At 45.8% G+C, this 23,947-nt stretch overlaps 9 protein-coding genes and 1 non-coding gene across 10 annotated transcripts; 3 read left to right on the top strand and 7 right to left on the bottom strand.

Annotated features, from left to right (window-relative positions):
- Positions 1–628: 628 nt before the first annotated feature.
- Positions 629–1,618, bottom strand: JR316_0000038 (uncharacterized protein; the record flags this gene model as incomplete). The annotated part of the gene is made up of 3 exons (XM_047885855.1): positions 629–919; positions 977–1,352; positions 1,404–1,618. The coding sequence occupies 3 exons, from the start codon at positions 1,616–1,618 to the stop codon at positions 629–631; spliced, it is 882 nt and encodes a 293-aa protein (XP_047753601.1).
- A 1,562-nt stretch (positions 1,619–3,180) lies between these two features.
- On the top strand, positions 3,181–3,745 carry JR316_0000037 (uncharacterized protein; the record flags this gene model as incomplete). Its single annotated transcript, XM_047885854.1, has 3 exons — positions 3,181–3,304; positions 3,458–3,543; positions 3,653–3,745. 3 exons carry the CDS (start codon positions 3,181–3,183, stop codon positions 3,743–3,745), a joined length of 303 nt encoding a protein of 100 aa, XP_047753600.1.
- A 1,124-nt stretch (positions 3,746–4,869) lies between these two features.
- JR316_0000036 (uncharacterized protein) lies at positions 4,870–5,958 on the bottom strand (the record flags this gene model as incomplete). Its single annotated transcript, XM_047885853.1, has 4 exons — positions 4,870–4,876; positions 4,966–5,511; positions 5,561–5,764; positions 5,924–5,958. 4 exons carry the CDS (start codon positions 5,956–5,958, stop codon positions 4,870–4,872), a joined length of 792 nt encoding a protein of 263 aa, XP_047753599.1.
- Positions 5,959–7,060: 1,102 nt separating this feature from the next.
- On the bottom strand, positions 7,061–8,564 carry JR316_0000035 (uncharacterized protein; the record flags this gene model as incomplete). Its single annotated transcript, XM_047885852.1, has 7 exons — positions 7,061–7,070; positions 7,120–7,488; positions 7,546–7,766; positions 7,832–7,865; positions 7,934–7,964; positions 8,028–8,326; positions 8,407–8,564. 7 exons carry the CDS (start codon positions 8,562–8,564, stop codon positions 7,061–7,063), a joined length of 1,122 nt encoding a protein of 373 aa, XP_047753598.1.
- Positions 8,565–9,175: 611 nt separating this feature from the next.
- JR316_0000034 (uncharacterized protein) lies at positions 9,176–10,096 on the bottom strand (the record flags this gene model as incomplete). The annotated part of the gene is made up of 3 exons (XM_047885851.1): positions 9,176–9,743; positions 9,791–10,011; positions 10,067–10,096. The coding sequence occupies 3 exons, from the start codon at positions 10,094–10,096 to the stop codon at positions 9,176–9,178; spliced, it is 819 nt and encodes a 272-aa protein (XP_047753597.1).
- A 730-nt stretch (positions 10,097–10,826) lies between these two features.
- JR316_0000033 (T-complex protein 1 subunit gamma) lies at positions 10,827–13,293 on the top strand (the record flags this gene model as incomplete). Its single annotated transcript, XM_047885850.1, has 10 exons — positions 10,827–10,854; positions 11,116–11,177; positions 11,268–11,347; positions 11,412–11,542; positions 11,598–12,185; positions 12,253–12,433; positions 12,502–12,841; positions 12,908–13,009; positions 13,071–13,097; positions 13,171–13,293. The coding sequence occupies 10 exons, from the start codon at positions 10,827–10,829 to the stop codon at positions 13,291–13,293; spliced, it is 1,662 nt and encodes a 553-aa protein (XP_047753596.1).
- Positions 13,294–13,533: 240 nt separating this feature from the next.
- Positions 13,534–13,644, bottom strand: JR316_0000032. The gene has a single exon. It is a non-coding gene; the product is annotated as a tRNA-Ser (tRNA).
- A 180-nt stretch (positions 13,645–13,824) lies between these two features.
- On the bottom strand, positions 13,825–16,935 carry JR316_0000031 (uncharacterized protein; the record flags this gene model as incomplete). Its single annotated transcript, XM_047885849.1, has 1 exon — positions 13,825–16,935. One exon carries the CDS (start codon positions 16,933–16,935, stop codon positions 13,825–13,827), a length of 3,111 nt encoding a protein of 1,036 aa, XP_047753595.1.
- Positions 16,936–21,728: 4,793 nt separating this feature from the next.
- JR316_0000030 (uncharacterized protein) lies at positions 21,729–22,272 on the top strand (the record flags this gene model as incomplete). The annotated part of the gene is made up of 2 exons (XM_047885848.1): positions 21,729–21,915; positions 21,968–22,272. 2 exons carry the CDS (start codon positions 21,729–21,731, stop codon positions 22,270–22,272), a joined length of 492 nt encoding a protein of 163 aa, XP_047753594.1.
- Positions 22,273–22,618: 346 nt separating this feature from the next.
- JR316_0000029 (uncharacterized protein) lies at positions 22,619–22,932 on the bottom strand (the record flags this gene model as incomplete). Its single annotated transcript, XM_047885847.1, has 2 exons — positions 22,619–22,831; positions 22,930–22,932. The coding sequence occupies 2 exons, from the start codon at positions 22,930–22,932 to the stop codon at positions 22,619–22,621; spliced, it is 216 nt and encodes a 71-aa protein (XP_047753593.1).
- Positions 22,933–23,947: the final 1,015 nt, after the last annotated feature.

Genomic DNA, 23,947 nt, shown 5'->3' with positions numbered 1-23,947 from the left:
AGAAGGAAAGGAGGAGACCAACGGCGTGTCTGAACACAATGTGCGACGCTGCAAACAAAGCGCGGAGATCCACCTAAATATGCTGCTCAATTAAACGTTGCATGGAATCATGATGCTTAGAAACTTAAGTAAGGATCGATTCATCGAACACATTGCAACCCTCGGTACCAATTGTCGTTCACTAAAACCAGTTCAGTAGTATATTTCCGGAGATTCCGTATTACGGTTTCAGTGAGATCACATAATTGCGAATCAGAGTGCAGTGTATCTGAATTACACGATCATCAAATATTGGACTATGCCACGAGTCTGCCTTGCGCTTGCATTGTATATAAAGCTAACATATGATGGTTGGCTGCACGAGGTTGAACGGTAGCATTGCATGAAAGCTAAATCTGGTCTTTCTTTAGAATAAGATATTTATCGAGTCAGAAACCAATTCCGTAGACATCGACCTCGAAAGAATTACTTATGCTCCCAGATTTCGGTTGAACAAATAATTACAAAAGAGTACAAGATGAAGAAAAAATCTTTTCTAAACGCGAATTGAAGCCATGGTAATATATCGCTATCCCTGAGAAGGCAAGCTATTCAACAGAGACAAGAATGTCCTGGAGATACTCACTGCTCAGCGTAAGATGGATAATAATCTGCGACCCAATGGAACTTTTAGCTGTTCCAGCTGCTTAGAGAGTTTTCTTATCTGCTCCAAGGCGTTCTGGAGTTCCTGTTTTGTTTCTTCATCCTCATCACCGTCCCTTTTGGCCAATTCCAAGTATTTCTTTTCGTATTCAAGAACTTCACGAAGGGTGACCCGTAGTTCCTTCCCTGCCGATGTTTCTGGAACGATGAATTTTTTGTCAACGAGTTCTTCTTGAATGGCGAGTGCCGTTATATGATCCTCCGAGTTTAAAATACCCTTGAATGGAATAAATATGCAGTGAGAAGAACAGTCATAGTGAAGTTTACAAACTACCTTCTGTTCTTTCCGCGTAACGGCTGGTGTCTTGATAGCGGCCTGCTTTTTCGACTCCTCCCTTTTCTTGGTGAAGCTGTGAAGGACCTGAGCGACTGCATTTTTAGCAGATTGCCTAGTGTCGTCAATGGTTACAATTTCTGCGCCTTCGGAAATGAATTCTTTCCAATGAGTGTCCTTCAACGCTTTTAAACGTTGTTGTCCCAGTTCTGGAGAGATTCTACCCCCCTTCGAAGCCCCAAGCACAACGATATCAAAGGCGTCTTGTCCGCAAATACCACGAAAAATGTCCAAGTTTTTCCGCGCACTGCCTGTATATCGATCATTAGTCACATCGTAGAGGTATAGGACACCTCCAAGGACGTGGTCTTTGTAGCTAATACGAATGTAAGTGTTCCATAAAATCGAACTAACTAACGAAACTGACGCAGATTTTAGCCAATCCGCAATAATGGTAAGAATCTCCATATCTCCTAGGTAGGTGTCATCGAAGCCTGGAGTGTCAACCAACAATAATGTTCGATTTTTTAGCCAAGGAAACTGATGTAGGAACGGATTGACGTCGATTTCTACTGGTGTGACAACGCTGGTACATGATTGAATATCATGCCCAACGACCACCTTTTCGTCGCCGCAAACCATATTGATTAACTGAGGGATGCCAAAATACTCGTGAGTGCAGAGGAACCACCGATATATCAAAGCATGTACGCACTGTACTTTTTCCTGCGCCTGTTGGTCCCATCACGCTGTTATCACGCAAAAGTGTTCACAATAAGCCAACGAGCTTGTAGAGCGCTGAACGTACGGAATTACAATTTTCTGTGCGTTATTGGCGTCGAATGGTTCAGTGACATTTAGACACTATAGTCTATCAGAACAACGAAAAATACATTTGTGCCATCACTGACCTCAGGGGTGTTTTCGTTGGTCCTTTTGTTTTGATTGGTTAAGAGTGAAGAAAAAAGATTTCGGATGAAAAAACGGGGCATAGTTTGCCTAAAGATTCGTAAAGAGTGAGCTGTAAACGGTGGTGTACAGAATGATATAGCAACATACAAAGGTCAATGTGTTCTGTGCCAGATTCGATCCTCGTGTTACACAGAATATTGAATCCAGGGCATAATCCGGCCGCTAGTCACATGCGCCCCTTTTGGAAGGAAGCTCGCGACATCCGCATGTTTTCCAGATACGACGTCGATATTGGCTTGCTCATTATCTGCAAGATGACCGGAAGATTTGGGTAAGTTTGGTTCGATGTCATACCTTCCCGGATGCGTAGATCTAAATCTGTCTAGGTCTACGCTCTGCTTCCGCACCCAATGAACGTGGCATTGACATGGCAATGCACGATGGAAGATGACCAGTAACGCATAAAGCAGGTTCATAAGTGTATCTTACGATGGAATCCAATCATTAGATCACTTGATGTTTGTCGCCAGTGCGTTGGTACGTGGAAGGTCGCCCCGGTTTCCTGAGCAGGTTAACTGGCAGTAGGTTGTACACAGTAAAACAGGAAATAAAATGAAAAAAATTTATATCCCCGTGTGGCAAGAGATCATTTGTGCATACGGTAAACTACATACCTTCGTTCGATGTGGTAAGAGACAAGGAACGAAGTGAAGCGAAATTTTGTGTGTAGCGAATCATGTGACGTGGGAATTATGAAGCGTGATCTCGACGCGTCAGGTGTATGTGTAAAAGGGGTGGGTCTGTGATGAGGGCAGGCTTACAATATCGCCTCAGTTGCTATATGTAATCCTCAGAAGATTGGCGAACCAGGTCCTCAGGCTAGTGTCCGCCTCAACACTGCTAACCTTTGTGGTTGGTTTGTAACGTTCCAGAACTGCATCAACTATTCTTCGCGCCTCGATTGGGGGGTGGAGGGTGCTTCCAATTTCAAAGACCTGGCAATTCTGAAGAATGAGATATTTGCACTGATATTTCTTCAAAGATTCCAAACGTTGTGTCAGTTCGACGTTGTTTCCCCACCTCCCTCCTTTGGTTGCTACTATTGCAACGTTTTCCTGGATATTGCGTTTGGATATCAAGAGGTTGTGAAGGGCATTTCTCCAGTCGTAGTCAGATGTAAGATCTTGCACGTATATTACTCCCCCAAAATCGCATTCAGGGGCTGATCTACGTGTGTCAAATTTTAACAAAGGTTCTCATATATTTATCACCATGACTCACAAATTCCCAACATGTTCTTCAATTTGTCGACGTACGGTCGTATCGCTAACGACGGGATTATCGAATCCCGGAGTATCCACAAGCACGACACTGTGGATTATGCAGCTTCTGTGGTACCAGAAAAGATTTCGATTGGTGTGTTCTCTGATTCTCCGTGTACATATCGCCTGGTCGTGCCCAACCACTGCGTCTGTGGTTTCTAGTATGGTGTTGATAAGCTTTTATTTGAAGATTTAGTACATTTACAGAGGATAGATGTGGTACCATTACTTACGGTACTTTTTCCAGCACCTGCCATACCCACGACTCTACAGTCAATTAGCTATACTGTATGGAAGCGAGGCGCAAATAGAAAACGAAAAAAGACGCCTACGGTATTACGATTCTACGCGCACATTTGCTTACTGATGCAGAGTTTAGATGGATTTTAGGTTATAGAAATTTTAAAGGTTGCTTACTGTATGTTTTCAGTACTGTTTGTAGTACTGCACTGGCACCTCCGATATCGTCAGAACTATGGATCTTCTCGATGATTGCACCATTAGAGACAATGTTCCTCCAATATCCATCTTTTAATATGCGAACTCGTTCTTCGAACTGTGATAAAACGCTTTTCCCTTTTGTGAATCCTAGGACGACACTGACGGGCGAAAACTCCTTGCAAGTAGCATCTGCTAGATAATTGGCTCCTATAACTCTATCATTTGATATGTCATGAAGGAAGATAATCCCTCCCAGTTCGCAGTGGCCAGGCCTGTGTGGTTGTTCAATGCTTACGTCTTCCCAGTCATGGTGTACTCACAGACTACTAAACCAGGCCTTAATTTGTCGTATTGTTTCTTCATTGGTTGCTTCCACCCTGTTGAATCCGGGGGTGTCGACCAGAAAGACGCTGTGTCCGTTGAGGTGTGGAAAGTCGCTGATCAATTTGGGGTCGACCATAACTTTCTTGATTATCGTCGTGCAAGAGTCGGTAGTGTCACCGATTACCATGGTGTCAGTGCCAGTGATTAAATTGATAAGCTGCATGATACGCATGAGAATACGTCCATAAACCCGAAAATTTGGCTGGATATACTGTGCTTTTTCCTGAACCAGTTTCACCAACAACGCTAGTTTTTTTTCGTCAGCTAGTCTAAATATTATAACCATAAAATCCCACCAACAGTATCATAATATCCATCTCGCAAGAAGGCTACAAGTAGACAAAAGTAGCGATAAATGTTTTCCGAATGCTGGAGGCGGGTTTGCAGAGGTAGACACCTATTATAGGTCGACGGGAGACGATGAAGAGCGAATGATTTCATCAAAGCACTGCTACCGCCATTTTAAATTCACGGCTACCTCAGGATGATGAGTGTTACAATCAAACGCCAATAATACTCTTCGTTACTTCGCATCGAAGGGCATGTGGTCAAATCTCGAGGTTTAACGGTGATACCACGAGATAGTCTCTAGTTTGTATTTACCAGCTGGGGTAATCTTGTCAGGAAAGGGTGAGTGAAACAGACCTACCTCCTTTGAGGATTCTCAACGCCTCAACTACTGATTTAGCATGTGGATTAACGCGTTTCTCCGACCGATGGCGAACATCAAAAACAGATCGATTACCTGCCAAATATATCCAATTTGAGTATTTATCAAGTGGCCTGTAGCTGAACGAGGTTGGATAAAGATATGAAAATGTATGCAGGTTTTTCTTACAAACTATAGTAATATTTTAATGAAGGCTTTGCTACACGTGCAGATCTTACGAAACCGAAATGAAGGGTAAAATACCTCAAAACCCAAAAAACCTCATAATGCGCTTGGAGAGGGGAATTTTCAATTCCTTCAGCTGCTTGGATAACCTCTCGATTTCCCGTTTAGCCTCTTCGAGGTTAGATGCAGTACTAAATTGAGTGTACTGCTTGTGGGCGTCAATGAGTCGCTTGATGGTAGCGGAAAGCTCTAGGCCAGCTTCGGTATTAGGTACAAGTAACTTCTTCTTGATCAACTCGTCCTGTATCTGGAGCACGGTGCTCTGACTGTAATTGGACAGCAAATGTTTTACGACCTTCCTGGAGTCCTCCCTAGAGTCCTTTTCAGGAATAGAAAAAACTGTAACGCCTTCTGCTATCATATGGTTCCACTGTGTGCGCTTCAGCGATTCGGTGCGTCTTTGCAATGCCCCAGAATCGTTGACGCGACTTCCTTTCGTCATTCCGATTGCGACATTTTTGAAGGCTTTTTTTCCACAGAGCTTTTGAAACATGTCCAAGTTTCGTTTCGCTGTGCCGGTGAAGCGGTCGAGGGAAATGTCGTGAAGATATATAACGCCGACTAAAGAGTGTATACCGTGCCTTGAAATAATCAGAATTTTGATAGGAGCGCGGTGAGTTCAAAGCTTACGATTTTTTGAGCCATTTCGCAATCCTGGTGAGAATTACCACGTCGTCCTTTTTGGTGTCATCAAAACCAGGCGTATCGATGATAAGCAAGGATGGATTGGGTATAGCAACGATACCCGTTATTTCGGGGTCCGTAATTTGTACTTCCTGAATATGCACAGTACATGATTGCATATCATGCCCTACGGTAGCATTGGTCTTTCCGCTGACAGCGTTAATGAACTTGAAAAATGTTGATTTATTCGGTCAGATAATGTGAATGAGGCAAAACTCTTACGGTGCTTTTCCCCGCCCCAGTCGACCCCATCACTCTGAGATTGAGTGGTCAGTCCAAACCCAATGGCGTCAATGAATTCTTACTAACAGTATGACAAGTGTGCGCGATTGGTTGGATGTCATTGTTCAGACAGTTAAAGATGATGTGCGAACAGTATAGTGCTTTCCACAGACGTATATAATGACAAAAGACGCGACTGTGGTGTGACAGCTGGAGAAACGACTTTGGGGTGGTCGCCGCGGTGTAAGCATTGGTCCCATTTCAGAAACACGATGCGGCATCGTTTTTGCGATTCAATTGGATGTCAACATGCATAATCCGCAATCGATTCATCTGTGAAGAGGATATTAATACAACACATGCTAGTCCGGAATGAATAACACGAGTCGCTGTGTCAGTTATGCCTAGACCACCGGCCCCTTGAGCCTTACCATGCTATTTAGGCAGAAGAAGTTTGTATATCTCAGATATAGAGAGTTGTACGCTGCAGTGGCCTAAATCTGTGTCAATCACCGTGCCACTGTCACAATGCGTTTGGCCGGAAGCGTGAACCGAGAACCAAAAGGGAAGATACTATAAACTGGAGCAACCCAGTTAGATCAAAACCCGCGCTGAGAGATAGAATGTTTGGATTCGAGACCAAGAGACGTTTGGAGTTGCAAACGCTTTACCATTGCATGGCCCGAGCCCGAGAGCAACATACTAAATCCGGACGTAATCTCAACGTCGTCACTGGCTGACTAATAGTAATACGCAAAACGCGTCGCACTGGCTGTACAGCGCAAAGATTCCGATTCTGATTCTTGTCTCGTCTCCCTTCAGCTTTGCTTCCTGGCTGACACCTGGCACCCTTAATCCAGAAGAAATCACTGAATCTGGAAAGAAAGAAGAAAAGATCGAATCGACTCGTCGTATTCGTTATGAGTGTGTTTCACTTTTATTTTTCTGCTTTACCCTGACTGCCTAGTATTCTCTACACTCCCAATCCAACTATTCACACGACAATGTACGGCAACTCGCCTCCTCTTCTTGCAACTCACCAATATCCCGCTTCTAATCAATCGCGGTCGCGCTTACAATTTGCATCCACGAAACTCAGCGTGAGCGCCCGAACGTCAGAAAGGCCGCAAAGCATAGATGCTGAATATCAAAATATCCTATACCAACGAACCATGTTCAAAATAGACTCGCATCCAGCGCGGTATAATGAAAATTAACGGTGCATCAACCTGACCTACAGAAACGTATTTCTCTAAATTTTAATCATCAGAAGGCTTACTAACCAAGCCCATAGACTTGTGGACCCATTATCCGTACTACTTTTCCTAGTGGGCTGGTAGCGCTCCAGAATTGCATCGACTATTTCGCGCGCCTGGATTGAAGGGTGGCCTAGTTTCTCTACCTCAAAAACCTGGCTATTTCGCAGAATGAATTGTTTCCATTGATTTTTCTCCAACGTCTTCAACCGCTGTGTTGAAGTCGCAGTATCGCGCAAGTTTCCTCCTTTTGTGGCTACGATCGCAATATTACTCGCGCCCCTGGATTTATACTTCTCGAATAAGTAGAGGAAAATGCTCCAGGCATCTGGAACGTTTTCCGAAGTGAGGTCATGGACGTATATAACGCCCCCGAAATCAAACCCAGCAGCGGCTCTAATTTTTTTTGGTATCAATTAAGACAGTAAAGAAGACAATGGGTCGGAGACGTACAATTTGTCAGCATGTTCTGTGCTTTTGCTGTGTACAGTCGCATCAAAGGCGATGGGGTCAACAAAACCAGGAGTGTCCACAAAAACCACACTGTGAATTATACAGCTTCTGTGGTACCAGAAGATATTATTGCTCGTATAATCTTTGGTTTCCCTTGTACATGTTTTACCATTGTCGCGTCTGACCTCCGCATTCTGTGTTTCAAGAATTGTGTTGATAAGCTAGTAATATATATTTTAGAACCATCGCGAGAGATGTAGGTCGACAATAGAATGAGAGAGCTCACGGTACTTTTTCCAGCGCCTGCCATGCCTACAACTCTAAACGAAAAAGTTAATGTACATCATGGAAGCGATTCAGGCCAAGAATGCACACAAAATCCACTCACGGTATTACTATCTTTCGGGCACACTTGTCGACTATTAATTTAATACAAGTTAGCCGATTATGCTCAACTTCGCAGGGGTCAAACAAAAACCTACGGTATGCTCTCAATATTGCTTGTATCACAGCTCTCGCACTCTCCGAGTCGTTGCGGTGATCGATCCTCTCGACAATCGCCCCGTTAACAATCACATCCTTCCAATATCCTTCTTTTAAGTTATCGATTCTATGCGTAATCTTCTGTGATGAAATCTTTGCCCCTTTGGTAAACCCTAGGACGACGCTAAGGGTTGCAAATTCCCTGCTTATGGAGTCTCCTACGAAATTAATCCCTGTGACTCGATCGTTTGATATGTCGTGCAGGAATATAACTCCTCCAAGCTCGCAACCATTAGGCCTTGAAAGGAGTGAGTTTACTGCGTTCCGGAGTTGCAGAGTACTCACAGACCTGTAAACCAGTCTTTTATTTGCACTAACGTCTCGCTATCGCTTGCTTCCGTTCTGTTGAAACCAGGCGTGTCGACCAGAAGGACGCGGTGTCCATTAAATTGTGGAAATTGTTTCATGATGGTCGCGTTGACCACGACTTTCTTGATTATCATGGTGCAAGATTCGGGGCAGTCATCGACTTCCATGGTATCAGTCCCGGTGATTAAATTGATAAGCTATATGTTGTATGTGAGACAAAGGTTCGCGATTCTGACAGAGTGGATAGACTCACAGTGCTTTTTCCGCAACCAGTTTCACCGACAACGCTGGATCTTCTCTGTTAGTGTATCCATGAAGAAATATAGCGGAGTTACACCAACAGTATTAGAATATCCATCTCCAAGGACGTCACTGCACAGGTAGGCCAAGTGTGTTGAGAAAAGGGTTCGATGAGCGGATTCAATGAAGTGGAGTCTTTATCAGAAACATATGGAATAGATGGGTGATATGTATGAAGCAGCTTGTAATTAAAGCCAATGAGATCGTATCGAAGATGTCACGACACGCGATTGCATTGAGGATGGACCGGGGAGACTCACCGATAGTGAGGTGGGATCTAATCGGATGTCACTGACAACGTGGTTGAGCACACCAGTATTGAGAGGATAGACGGTTAAACATAGGTCGAAAAAATCGGCAGTAATAAACCTGATTGTATAGAAGAGATCCAAGGCACGGAAAAAAGGAAGATTGCTTTTACTTAGGTGGGTATAGCAAAAGTTTCTATTCGAATAAAGTTATAGTACTCGACGACAGTTCAAAATCCAAAAAATCGAAGAATGCGTTTGCTGAGGGGAACTTTTAATTTCTTCAACTGCGTGGATAAGCTATTTGTCGCCTGCCTAGCTTCTTCAAGGTTAGTTGCAGTCGAGAATTGTGAGTATCGTTTTTGGGCATCGAGAAGTTGTTTAATGGTCATGGAAAGCTCTTGACCTGCCTTGATGTTAGGGACAGGTATTCTCTTCTGGATGAACTCGTTCTGTATATGCAGAACAATGCTCCTGCAATAGCAGGTTAGCAAATGTGTAACGACCTTCCTGGAGTGCTCTGTGGAATTGACATCTGGAACATGGAAGACTTCAGCTTCGACCCCTTCGCCTTTTGTGTGGCGACCTTCTGTGTGCTTGAAGGACTCCGTACGCGTCTTCAGCAGCTCTGGATCATTGACGCGACCTCCCTTCGTCAATCCGAATACGACATTTCGGAGAGCTTTTTTGCCACAGAGATTTTTAAACATCTGCAAGTTTCGTTTCGCGGTCCCGTTACAGCGGGCGAGGGAAATGTCCTGAAGATATATGATACCGAGTAAGGCATCCAGACCGTACCTTGAAACAATTAACTTCTCTATCGAAGTAGATCAGTGAAAGCTTACGATTCTTTCAGCCATTTTTCAATCGTTTTGAGATTTTCCTCGTCATCCTTCGTGCAGCTATCAAACCCAGGCGTATCGACGATGTGTAGGCGCGCATTCTGCGGGTACATTGATTTCAATATATCTGGATCATCGATTGTGACTTCTTGAACATTTTTTGTACAGGCGTCGATTTCATGGCCTACGGTCGCTTGGGCTTTCCCGCTAACGGCGTTTACAAACTGGCGAACTGTTTAATTCATCAATCAAATATGTTGAATCAGGCACAAAGTTTACAGTGCTTTTTCCTGCGCCAGTAGACCCCATTACGCTGAAAAAGATGTCGCGGTTAGTCCAAGCTCAATGGTACTAATGATGCGTTACTGACAGTATAACATATGTAGATGATTTTTCGGGTGCCATTGTCTGGATAACTGAAGGACGACAGTCGGATGCTCAACTTTACGTATGTTGTTCACAGACGTATATAACAATCAGAAACGTAGAATTAGTATGTACTGGCTAGCCAAGTAGCTTTGGAGTGGGCTCCGTTGTGTAGGCATTCGTCCAGGCAGCTCTCGTTTCACCAACACGTTGCATTGTCGTTTTTGTGCGATTAATTTAGATGACATCGGTCTAGTGCCATCCGAGAAGCGCAATCAAGATAGTAGCAATGCAGCACATATTACTCCGGAATGAATGACACGAGTTGGATGCCAGGCGGATATACCTATGGGTGAGCTCCCGCCGGGGCCTCATGGGAGTTCCATCGCAAGCGCTGAGTTGCATGGCCCGAGCGCGCGAACAACCTTCCAAATCTGGACGTAATCTCATCGGCGTCACTGGCTGACTAATACGCAAAACGCGTCGCACTGGCTGCAAAGATTCTGATTCTGATTCTTGTCTCGTCTCGTCTCCCTACAGCTTTGCTTTCGGGTCGCGCCTACAGGAAGCGTTGCGAATTGGAACGCTGACACATAGCACCCTGAATTAAGAAGAAAATCAACGAATCAAGGAAGAAGGAAGAAAAGATCGAATTAGATCGTAGTTCTCCAAGATGTCGCAGACCCCCGTATTCGTTATGAGTGCGTTTTGTTTCTCTTTTTCTGCTTTATCTTGTCTGACTAGTACTCTTTACACGCCCCAATTCAACTATTTACACGACATTGTATTGCACTTTGTTGCCTCCTCTTTTCGCAAATCACCAAAATCACGTATCTAATCCACCGCGGTCGTGCATGCAATTTGCTTCTCCAACACTCGACATGAACATCCACATTATAAATCCAAACATTCAATCCACGATATTGCGATGCACCGTGGTGTATGAACTTCACCAACCCCAGATACCGCGCCCGAACGCCAGTCGGGTCGCAAAGCACAGATATCGAATATCACCGCGGCCAAGGTGCGTTGACTCTCTTCATCTTCAATGGAAGCCAGCTGACGGATGTATATGATGAAAAATTTACGGTCTCAACGACTATGCATAATGTAGACGGTAGCCGACGTGATCAGGACGTGTCTGGGGCCCAAAGCGATGCTCAAAATGATCCTCGACCCGATGGGAGGTATTCTGTGCGTATTTCTTTTCCTTTACATTATCCATCCATTGACAACAGCATGATCACACTCTACACAGACTGACAAATGACGGTAACGCTATCCTTCGCGAGATTGACGTCGCGCACCCGGCTGCGAAGAACATGCTCGAGCTGAGTCGGACGCAGGATGAGGAATGTGGCGACGGTACCACGAGTGTGATCATCCTCGGTGCGTTGGATTTGATAAAAAACCTACACTTTGTACTTACTTATACACTTCACAGCCGGAGAAATTCTCGCGCACTCGCTTTCACTCCTGACGCGCGATATTCACCCAGTCGTCATCATCTCCGCCTATTCCTCCGCCCTCTCCTCCGCCCTCAGCACAATCAAATCCATCTCAATCCCCATCTCCACCTCCTCCGACACCGAGATGCTCTCCCTGATCAAAACCTCCATCGGCACCAAATTCGTCAAGCGATGGAGCGACCTCATGTGCCAGCTCGCGCTCCGAGCGGTGCGCACCGTGACTCTCACCGAGGGGCCCAACACCATCGTCGACATCAAGCGCTACGCGCGCGTGGAGAAGATCCCGGGCGGCGAGATCGAGGACTCGCGCGTGCTTAATGGCGTGCTGCTCAACAAGGACGTCACGCACCCGCACATGCGGCGGCACATTGTGAACCCAAGGATCATTCTCCTTGATTGTCCGCTTGAGTATAAGAAGGGAGAGTCGCAGACGAATATGGAGTTTTCGAAGGAGGGAGATTGGGCACGTGCGCAGGAGATTGAAGAGGAGCAGGTTAAGAGGTTGTGTGAACGCTTGATTGAGCTCAAGCCGGATTTGGTGATCACGGAGAAGGGTGTTTCGGGTGCGTGTTTTTTTTTTTCTTCAATGTTTTGAGTTCCAGGTCTGAATGTTGCCATCCTTTCGCGCAGACCTCGCGCAGCATGTGTTTGTGCAAAATAACGTTACTGCCCTTCGCCGCGTGCGCAAGTCGGACAATAACCGTATCGCCCTCGCTGTCGGCGCCACCATCGTCAACCGCATCGAGGACATCAGGGAGAGCGACGTCGGCGAAGGATGCGGATTGTTCAAAATCGAAAAGATCGGCGACGAGTACGTATCTTTCAATCCATAGAGTAATACCTCATTTTAATCTAACCCTCCCTTCCCTCCCTTTCCAGGTACTTCACATTCCTCACGGAATGCCGCTCGCCAAAAGCATGCACTGTCCTCCTGCGCGGACCCTCGAAAGACATTCTCAACGAAATCGACAGGAACCTGGCAGACGCCATGTCCGTCGCTCGTAACGCTGTCCTCAACCCGATTCTGTGCCCTGGAGGCGGGGCAACGGAGATGGCGGTCAGCGCTGAGCTGCATAAGCGCGCGAAGAGCGTGGGCGGGACGGGCAAGGGCCAGGAGGCGGCGGCGTTCCGCGCGGTGGCGGAGGCGCTGGAGGTTATCCCGCGCGTGTTGATTCAGAATGCGGGTGGCAATGTTGTGAGGGCGTTGACGGAGCTTAGGGTGCGTTTTTTCGTTGTTTCATCTATGTTCTACTCTGGAAATGTGTTTAACTTGTTTATTTGATAGGCTAAACATGCGAACGGCGAACATTCGTGGGGCGTCAACGGCGATACAGGCAAGATCGTTGATATGAAGGAATACGGGCTATACGAGTCCGCCAGCGTCAAGGTCCGTCTCACGCCTTGACCTTCGTATTCTTCCCCCTTTTACCAACGCATATTATCTCTAGATCCAAACCCTCAAAACTGCCATCGAGGTAACGCCTACCCTCCCAACCTCTGCATTTTCAAACATACACATCTAACCATCCCTTTCTTTTTTCTTTCCAGGCCGCACGCATGCTGCTCCGCGTCGACGACGTCGTCCAAGCCGTACGCAAAGACCAGGAAGGTGGAGGCGCAGGTGCCGGTGGAGGAGGTGCCGTTCCAGAGGAGATGATGGAGGCGCAGTAAAATAACAAAAAAGATCTTTGCATAGAATATTGGACCGTGTGTCGGTTGCGTTGTGTCATCTGTGCTTTGTAGGGAGGACGAATAGAATTGCTAATGGCGGAGGAGACAAAAGTGGAAAATGAATAGAATGTTTCTTTTTTGCTTATTGTTCTACTCGGCAACATGCGTTTGACAGAAACGATCAAGACTACTTCATTGCAACTCGTGGATTGACAAAAAGTCCTCAACAAAAAAGTCGAACGACGCCAGCAGGATTTGAACCTGCGCCCTCAAAGAGGAACAGATATAGTTATTTCCAAAGAACTCGCAGTAGATTCTAATCTGTCGCTTTAACCACTTAGCTATAGCGCCTTATCGTTAATGGCATTATTACACAGTATCCTACTGCAAACAGCTTTCTTAAAGTATTAAGCCCCCTTTGGAGGCTTGGCTATCGACTCTGATTGTGACCCACAGCAGGACTGAAGACATAAACGGCAGGAGGCAGTAAACTTCCTCATACAATTTGCCTTTCAGATATATGATACGCTTTCATGCCCCAATGTGCACAAACATTATCCATCTTTCAAGTGGAACCCCATTCTTCCGCATTGTCCGAACAGCGACATTCAATGCTTCTGCTGAGTCCTTGAAATCAGCCATGGGTCCATTCCGGAACATGTAGTCATAGAACCCTTTTGATATGGTAGGGCCATCCTCGTCGTGCATCTCCCATAGCGTTCCCACCACACTTCGGAACCCGCAGAATTGCAGCGCCGCTGATAAGTGAATGTTCTCGTTGGGTGTATGAGAGTCGCCTGCTGCGCTATGACAGGCAGAAAGAAAGGCCAGTTCTGCATTGGGTAACTTTGCCCGCATCAAGTCGAGAAGTGTGAGGCGCTTATCGTAGAGCTTGAATGAAGCGCGGAATGGCTGATTTTCGTCTCCTAGATTTCCGTGACAAGCAAAATGGACCCATGTGTGCTCTTTCAGACGCGAGAGAACGTTTCTACAGGTCGCTCTTGATTGCAGTAAAAGGCTGATATGATCTCCGTGCTGTTGAATCACTGCAACTTCGTCATACACTTTGAGTAGATCTTTTCCAGGATTACAGACCAGGAGGAGCTTTGGAATTCGGGGTAACTGGTCTATGTTTATTCTTGCTTTTATCAGTGAGAACAATGTGGAGGTGTATGAGGATATGTAGATGTCAGGTAGATTTTTAGCTCCACGCCTGTATGAACCCGCGGCGTGAATAGGCAAAGTACACAGCTCGGAAGTTGGACACCACCATATACGCGACTTATGTGGAACCCCTAAATCACCTAATCGATCGATGACAGGCGAAACAATTGTGTCCCATAATTCCCGCAGCATCCTGACATTCTCAGTGGGGGAACGAAGCTTGCCAGCCTGGTCAATGAGGTACATACGGTCGACATGCGGAAGTGGAACAAGAACCGGAGTACCGCCACGGACGAGAATCACTGCATCACAACGATGAACGCTGATGTTAACCAGTATTACCGGGCCCTCTGAGGCCACTGTTTGAAGGGTTGCGTATGGAGGAGTTTGTAAAAAATTCTCAAATCCTTCGAGTTGGCGTATTTCATCCACTACTTGCTCCCATTCTTCCGAGAGAATGCGATGCCTTCGCATTTGAGTGTCCAAAACGGTTTCCCAAGAGGAGTTTTGGGTTTCCAAAGTGGATCCCTGAGACTTCAAAATAAGCCTTTCAAGTTGGGAATTAATCGATTCCAGACGATCAGCAAGCTCTATTCCCTCGTCTACTTGACGGAGGTCTTCCAGTGGATCCTTGTAGGCACTGACTTTGGACCATAATATTGCACGCCCTTGTTCAAGAAGTTCCACCGTTGCTTGTAAGTTTCCTATGCTGATTACGCTCGCAGCTGCATCGGAAGCCAGATATTTTGGAACAATGGTAGTGGCGAGGAACCGTTGTTGAGATTCAACATCTCCCCGATTAATTAGCGAGCGGTTGAGGAGATGCAATGCAGCTCTGCAGGATTCAAGGAGCGAATCATGTTGATAGACACGCGCTTGTTCCATCCAACCGATGGCGGACTCAAGTCGATGCGGCAGAAAAGATGTAGCATCGGTGGCTGCTTCTGCGTACAACCGAAAGCTTTCTTGAACGTCGTCTGGATTCTGTGAGTGGATGAATCTGCGCCCAAGGAAATAAGCAAGGTGGAGCAGGGATGATGATCGATCTGGATGACCAGGGGGACGGATACCAAGTGATTCACGATACAGTGCGATGGCCTCCTCCAGGTCTGTCAATGCACCTTCTGTCTCGTATCGAGTTTCAAGCGTCATAGCTAAATTGCCGAGAGATGAGGAGCGTCTAAAATGGCTCGGAGGACAGTGAGCGAGTGCTTCGCGATTCAATAAGATAGCTTCTTCGAGGTCTTCTTTAGATCCTTTATTTCCATTTTCATAACGGTTGTGAAGAGCGGCACCAAGGTTCTGGAGAGAATCTGACCTGTCGGGGTGACCGAGGGGACGCAGCGAAAGAGATTCACGGTGACACAAAATACACTCTTCTAGGTCTTCAACAGCTCCACGCTTTAGGTAGCGAGTCTCCAACGCATTGGCTAGATTGCATAAACACTTTGGACGATCTGGATGACCAGGTGACTGAAGAGTAAGTGATTCACGGTGCAATGAAATTGCCACTTCCAAGTCATCAATGGATCCCTGAATTTGATAACGAGTACAAAGAACATTAGCGAGATTATTGAGAGATGCTGCACGACCTGGGTGACCAGTAGGACGGAGATATAACGATTCACGATTATATGATATAGCACTTTCTAAATCCTCCACGTTTCCATTGACAAAATAACGAGTTCGAAGAACATTGGCAAGGTTCGTGAGAGATGTGGACCTATGTTCATGTCCAGGAGGACGGAGAGCAAGCGACTCACGGTGCAAGAATATAGCTGCGTGCAAGTCGTCTACTGCCCCAAAATGGTGATGACGAGCTTCATAGGCGATAGCCAGATTATTGATAGACCTTAGCTGGTTTGGATGGCCATTAGGAAGAAGACCAAGCAGTTCACGGTTATATTTGATGCCATCTTCCAGATCATCCATGGACCCCTTCTGCTCGTAGCGGTTCTGCAGAGCAACAGAAAGGTTATGGAGAGACCTTTCACGATATGGATGACCAGGTGGTCGGAGTTCAAGAGCTTCGCGATTATATAGGATCGCTTCCTCTAGATCATTTATGCCTCCTTGGCGTTCGTAGCGTTTCTGTAGAACGAGTGCAAGATTGTGAAGAGACCATGGACGATATAGATGACCACTAGGGCATAAACGGACGCAATCGCGGTAACGTGATATTGAAAGATCCAGGTCCTCGATGAAGCCAAGTTTGTTATACCGATATTGAAGAGCAGTTGCAGCGTCAAATATGACAGCGCCACCGTCACTGTGATCAGGTGGGAGAATATTGAGAGCATCTTCGTAGCATATGATTGCTTCGTCCAAGTCCTTCAAAACGCCTAAGTCTTCAAATCGCAGAGAAAGGACTCCTGCCAGATCCCTGAGTGGATCGAATCGATCTGGATGTCCAGGAGGATATTGAGCGAGTAAATCGCGACAGTAGGCAACCTCTTCGTCCAAATTCAAGCTCTTCATGAGAGCACTACAACGTGGTTCTCCGTCAGAGGTGGTAAACACTTTGAAACATGACTCGAGTAAGAATATACAAACCTACTGGTGGCGATTAAACGCGAGCTGACTTGATCGTCCGCGTCATGTCCAAATCCAGACATCGTATTCGAGACTTTTTGCTAATCACTGGCTTGTCGTTCACGTTGATCACTGATCAATATTTACTGTGAATGTGAGGAGGACTGAATTTGGAAATAACGATAAGATTGACGCGTTGGTACCAGATATACACTATGCCGTGGGTGCATTGATATTATAGTCAAGCGATAAAGTGATTGTGTCGATGTAAAAGGTGATGATAAGATTATGCGGAGCCGGATTTGGAAAGAATATTGTACGCACGGACCGTTTAAATTCACACGCACGGACCCACCAAGGCCAAACCAGATTTGTACTTTAATAACAAGCTTCGAGGCGCCCACTCTTTCAACAATCGGATATCGCCTTCGCCATTCTGAAGCGCGCAGACAAATTTGATAAGACGAGACAGTGAGGGTATCCACTCGGATCCGCACCAGTATCAGGAATGGCCCCCAGGATAAATGAAAGGCATATTGGATCTAGACATGGCTCATCTCACACACCATAGGGTTTCAATTATTTACATAAGTACAATTTTCCCGAAGTCCTCCACTCAGTTTCATTACTGAAATTTCAACTGTTTGTTATGTAGCTAGTACGTGTTTAACCGCTATCCGTTGATGGATTTATGGTCATTGATGCCAATATTACTACCTACGAAGCTCTAGTCTCTGACGCTGAAACGCAAAAATAATTCAATAATGTGAACGTCATCGTTATCTCAACGCTAATTTTCGGCTCCGTCGAATATCAAGTTCCATAAGCGGTAAACTTATAACAGCATCGCAAAGGACCGCCGATTCCAGGACTCCTGATTCTTTGAACAATGAAGACAAGCTCAAGTCTGCTTCCTGAACGCATTCAGTTCTTTTCAAAAATATCACCTTGCTGCTCTAATTCTCTGATACGTAGATTGGCTGTACTTATTCTCGGTGTTGTATGGTTGCCGCAGGATCACTCAAATTTTCCTACGTCAAGTTTGAAACAGTAGCACAGTTAGATTCTGTGACGTACGGCATGTACACTCGTATCCATACCTCGCCACTCTGCGACGGTTGCGAGGAGCGGTGTCATTGGAAACAATTCGTGTCAACAGGCCTCTTCAAGCCGGTATGGGCAGAGTTGATATCATTGAGATTCAAGATTGTAGAGTGCTTGCAGCTCAGAGGAGTCGATGTTGAAGGTGCTCTACACAATCGCCGGTAAATTCGGGTTTTTCCAAGGGACCTCAACTACGCCACCTCCTGCAATTTCACTAGAGTCCCTGGCCAGCGACCACTGAACCTGATTTCGGCATCAGAACATAATCTTGATTGTAAATCTAAACAAGTGTGACTAGTGTCGTTGTTTGAAAAACTAGCGCCTAATTGTGTGCTATTTTTCGAATTGATCATCATCGGGTTGCTTGAAAGGATATTATAAGTTGCTTCTCTCATTATTAACAGTGGGGTAGCATGCTGTAATTTGGACAAGATTACAAGGAGGGGTGATGTATATGTATATCTACACCGTACTTTACAAGTTCACAACAAAGCTCCGATTGCACTTTCGACTTATTGAAAGGTTCATGCAGCAACAATATTCCTGAATAGCACTTTAACTTTTATAGAACTCAGAGAAGTACTGATTTCCATAGTACTACGAACAATTCATCTTGTCATGAGAACTTGTCCGAACATTCAAGAATTCGCTCAACGTCATAAAACATTAGGCATAAATCAACGTTTGAAGCTTTGAGGTTTAAACGTCCAACAATTGTTTTTTTGAATGATACTCAGAGTGTTTCTATGTTAAATGGTCTGGAATTGCGTTGGATGGTACACTGTCTATTTTAGGTTCTTGCAAGGCTAATCCGCCAGCCATCACATCATCTAAGCTATTTGGCGCTCACTGACATGTAGCATGCAGACTTTTGCCGTGTTTTTTCTTGTTCACTACACTCAGACAATATTTCTCTTGCATCTTCCAATGCACCCAAATTCAAGTCGCAGGATTCTTTTCCCCATCTTTGAATCGTCTCCGGACTCGGAGTGGTATTACCTTCCCCGCAAATCTCGGGCCTAAAAATAAACCGTTTAATCGATCATCCACCACGAGGCAAATCATCAATACGAATCCAGAAACAAGGTTGCACTGCCCTATCAGCCTCTCTTTGAAGATTTTATTATACCCAACCATCCCCGGATGCTTTAATTCATGTACTTGTCAAATGTCTACACTTTACAGAGGTGTAACATAAACCTAGAAAAACGTGAATGAGTAACTCCGCCCAACGACCACTCTGTCGTGCCGCCGTCCGACATACCCAAGGCCCCGAAACAAGGCTAGACCGTATAAGTTGTGATTTGACTTTACTTTTTCTCAGAGTTGTATAGGATCAGCACGGCTTTGCAGAGTTTATTTTCCGGCATGATATTTACGTCACGATTTCTTGGCCCCTGCGTACTCTCTTACCCCCGATCGTGTTCCGACAGGCTTCTCGAGCTCGGTTACATGCGTGCTCGGTTTGGCAACTTCCCAGAGGGTATAAACATATAGTAGTATATCAACGCCGTGGAGTAGGACCCTGTGCAGGAAATAGAGTTGGGTACATATAGCCCGGGATTGTATCTGAGCAACCCTTTTCTTCGTGTCCCCCCCCTTGCCCAGCGTACGGACTCCGTGGATCCAACCCATCACTCTTTCCAATTGTATTATCAATGGCCACAGTCGAAGTACCACGGACCTTTGGGGCGATTCTTCTCGGTGGCTTGTATGCCTCGCTGTGAGTTTTGCCTGCGCCAATGTACCAGTCAATGTATACTACCGGACTTCATTGTAGGCTCTCGGGCATCGTCGTCGTGCAAGTAATCATGTATTTCAAGCTTTACCCATCGGACACCACTCAAGTAAAATCTCTGGTCCTGATAGTGTGGTCAGTACCTTTGTGTTCCGTCCGTATAAATTTTTGAATAATGCCAACTGGATGTGAAGGCTGCTGGACACATCGCATACGGCATTTATCTGGTCAGCGCTGTGGAGTTACCTTATCGACAGCTATGGCCAACCTGCTCAGATAGACATCATTCACTGGTGAGAGTGTTCGCTGGATTAACCTAATTATGTGTTTTTTTTTTATTCAAATTCATAGGAACATTGCGGTTCGTTCACCATTCGTGCAAGAAGAAGACCAATATCTGATCTCTTTATGCTCGCATACTTACAGCTGACAATTGTGATGACGGTTAGTTGACTCTACTTTCATATCTCCCACTATCAATAAGAAAACTCCGAACCTAACGTATTGACTATGTGTGGATCTTCAGGCCATCTTGACTTTCATGGTCCATTTGTGAGTCTTGTTGATATTTTTGAGACCGTATCACTAATTGCCACTAGGTTCTTCGCCCATCGCATCTTCATGCGTAAGTGGATGATTTCTATCTTATCACTTCCCTACTGGATGCTAAGTTGTTCATACCTAATTTCCATCCCCGTACCACCGAACGCCACCATCAACCTGCTGATCCATCCCGCCCGTTAACCGAACGTCTGCCCGGCTACTGCACCATGCGTCTCTTTGGGAGGGTAGTGAGCAAGAGGAATTATCTCCTTACAACACCTGTGGTAAGCTTAACTCCTTTCTGTTTCTTCTACGACTATTTTCTTCCACTGCGGGCTCCGATACATGTTTGATGTCAAACATCGTCAATCAAACACATATTATGTAAGAAGACGATGTTTGATGTCAAACATAAGTTGTGTTTGCTGACAAACAAGCATCAAACATAAGTTATGTTTGATAGGCATGTGATATCAAACACAACGTATGTTTGACGCCTGTTTGTCAAAGAACACGGGCTTGACAGAAAATCTGTCAAGTTCGCTGTAAGATAACAAACGTACATTGTGTTTGATAAATAGTGTTTGATTCCAAATATAACTCCTGTTTGATAATTTGTGCATGAAATCATCCGTATATTCTGTATGTTATCGACCATAAACATCAAACATAAGTTGTGTAAGAAATCAAACATAATATCTGTTTGAAATCAAACAGATTGTCAAACAGACATCGACACGCTCATCGTGCCGCTCAGCGCGCGCCTCCTCGCGCGATCAGCGCGCGCTTGACGCGCGATCGGCGCGCGTTGAGCGACACGCCCAGCGATTTTACGGCTATTTTGGCGTCTCGGTGATAAGCGACACACCTCACCAACGCTACTTAGGCGCTTGTGTATTCAGCGACGAGAACACGCTCTTCATTCAATAACGCTGTATCAGTGACGCATGTTTATTCAGCGAGAAAAAACGTATTTTCGAGTGAAATATATGTATTTTTGGGGCTCGGGTGTGTCCTACTACCATACACATAAATTGACAAATGCTACACAGTCAAAGCTGCTTTTCTCCCTTCTTATTTCTAGAACCTGAGTCTCTATTTCACTGTAGTAGCAATGTATATACTCACATCAATGTATTTTATTCGTTTGCCATCGTTTGCCATTGCCTTCTATGAATTGATGTCTCTCAGAACAACTTTCTCGCAGTCTCTTATCACTCACCACACTCCCACTCACTCACCACACTCACTCACACTCACTCACCACACTCACCACACTCGCTCTCACTCGCTCAAACACATTCATTCATCGTCCTCGCTCATCACGCCCTCTATCAACATCGATATTCGTACCATGTCCACAATAGTCTCCAACATCTTTTCCACCATCGTTTCCTTCGTCAACGGCATCAAATACGGATTCGCGTCGGGATGCGAGATCGTGGAGTGGTTATGCACGTACGGAGGGCCCGCCTTCGGGGCGATAGCTCGCTACATCAACAAAAATAGCGAAGCGCCAGTTGTTCTGCGAAATCGTAGCGGTATGCCAGTGAGTATTTGTAGCTTTGAACAGCGTCTTACCGCTCCTTTCAGGAGGAAAGTTGATCAGCGACATGGAGGCTCAACACTCACCAGCCAACGACGCCGATTTCGAGGAACTCATCCGCGTTCGCCAGGAGATTAAAACCCTGAAAAAAATTCTCGACAATCGAAGCGCACGTACTCGGCCTGGTACATCGGAAGCGCACGAAATTCAGCTCGACCGCTTCGAACTTGAGCGCAAGAAAGTTCTCAACGATATCGCGATCGAGGCCCAAATACGTGCCACCTACCCTGCGCGAGCCCTGTATCTCGCAATGTGCGAGACATACGATGTCGCTCCTGTCCGCACCGACTAGGCGCCCCGGCGGGTTTTTCTTGTTGTTATCTTTTCTTCATTTTCTTGTTGCTTTCTTGTTGCTTTCTTGTTGCTTTCGGTTTATCGCTATCGCTTCGTATTATTGTACATATATCCCTGAATTTTACCATTTGATTCGCTATATTTGTATCATACTCATTGAAGACTCATAATCTCATTTCTGAATAATAAAACTCCTTAACATTCGCGGACATCTGTGGCCTATGTTATTTCATGAAGCTTGAAACAACATTTTTTTTATTACCAAACAAGCGTCGTCAGCACCTTTAGAGGCAAATTAACGCGCGTTTGCCGTTTGGATACCTGCTGCACCGGCACCTGCTGACTCAGTCCTGCCCTTGTCCCTGCTGCAGCTGACTCTGACTCTGTACCATGCGTATCGACGAGCTGCGCGACTGCGACGGCGCCGTGTTTGTCTCGTACCCTTCGCCATCCGTGCGGTCCGCGTCCGTCTGCGGCTTCTGGTAGGTATCCTGCTCCTGCTCGAGATCCTCCTCTGTGAACTCTCCCAGTACGGGTTCCGTGTCCAGGAAGGTATCCTATTGAAAAAAAAAAGACTGTCAATGTCAATAAAAACACGCACATAGAGAAAGAAGTAAAAAAAAGAAAAGGAAAAAAAAAGAGATAAAACACGCACCATCACCAAAAACAAATTCTTCTTATCATGGAAACTCCACTCACAGCGGTCCTAACAGAAATCACACCACGCATGTCGTCAACACAAGCAACTCAGCAAGAAAGAGACGTCAATCTTACAGATGTTCTCCGGGGGCCACTACAATGCCAAAGAATTGAGCGTCTGCGGATGGGGCGAGAATGGATGCAGGACAATGGGCTAGCTATGGAACGTTTGGTATCAGTTACGCATGCCAGGAAAGCGAGACGCATCAGGCTCCGATTTCGGGTGTATGCGGATGCGCAGGACTTCAGGGCATACGCAAACAGCAGAGCGGCGATGACGGGTTCCACACATCGGGCACTGATAGAAACAAACAGCGCCAGATTCAGCGTAGCCTCCTGGAACTGCAACGGAGGACTCGCGGCATCAATCCATACGCCAATGTATAGGGATCTCGTACTATCTAATGATGTTACCTTCTTCCAGGAAACACACATGGCGCCAGGGCAAGAGGATATTCTGGATCTACCTCGCGGTTTTCATCCAGTGGCACGATCGCGACCATGGCGGCACCCCCTGGGCGGCGTCACTGTAATTATACGGGACACTGTAAAATATAGAATATGCGACGAGATCATGCACCCAGATATACTGGTCCTTGAGCTCCCATCCCTAATCCTAATCTGCTCGTATCTTGTGCCAGAGAACTCCAGATGGGAATCTTGGACGCATGTGGACCCTAAGACATGGCTGGGGGAGGCTATCGAATATTTGTGTCTTGCGATCCAAGGCATACATGATTATAGGCGACCTGAACGCGCGTATAGGCCTGCAACAAGCAGCGGGATCGCACTTAGTACGAGTGTCTCCAGATAATACCTGCATTGCTAGAGGGAATCGCCTACTGGAAATCATGGGGCAGAATTCTCTGCATGTCGTGAATGGGACACCAATCGACCGAACGCCGTTCCCACAGTGGACCTCCAGTCAGGCCAACGGAGGCCGCTCTGTCATTGACTACATCATCGTCTCGGAA

Source organism: Psilocybe cubensis, chromosome 1 (assembly GCF_017499595.1).
Source record: "Psilocybe cubensis strain MGC-MH-2018 chromosome 1, whole genome shotgun sequence".
In the NCBI taxonomy this organism is placed as follows: Eukaryota; Fungi; Basidiomycota; class Agaricomycetes; order Agaricales; family Agrocybaceae; genus Psilocybe; species Psilocybe cubensis.
This window is presented reverse-complemented; position numbering and strand designations above follow the sequence as displayed.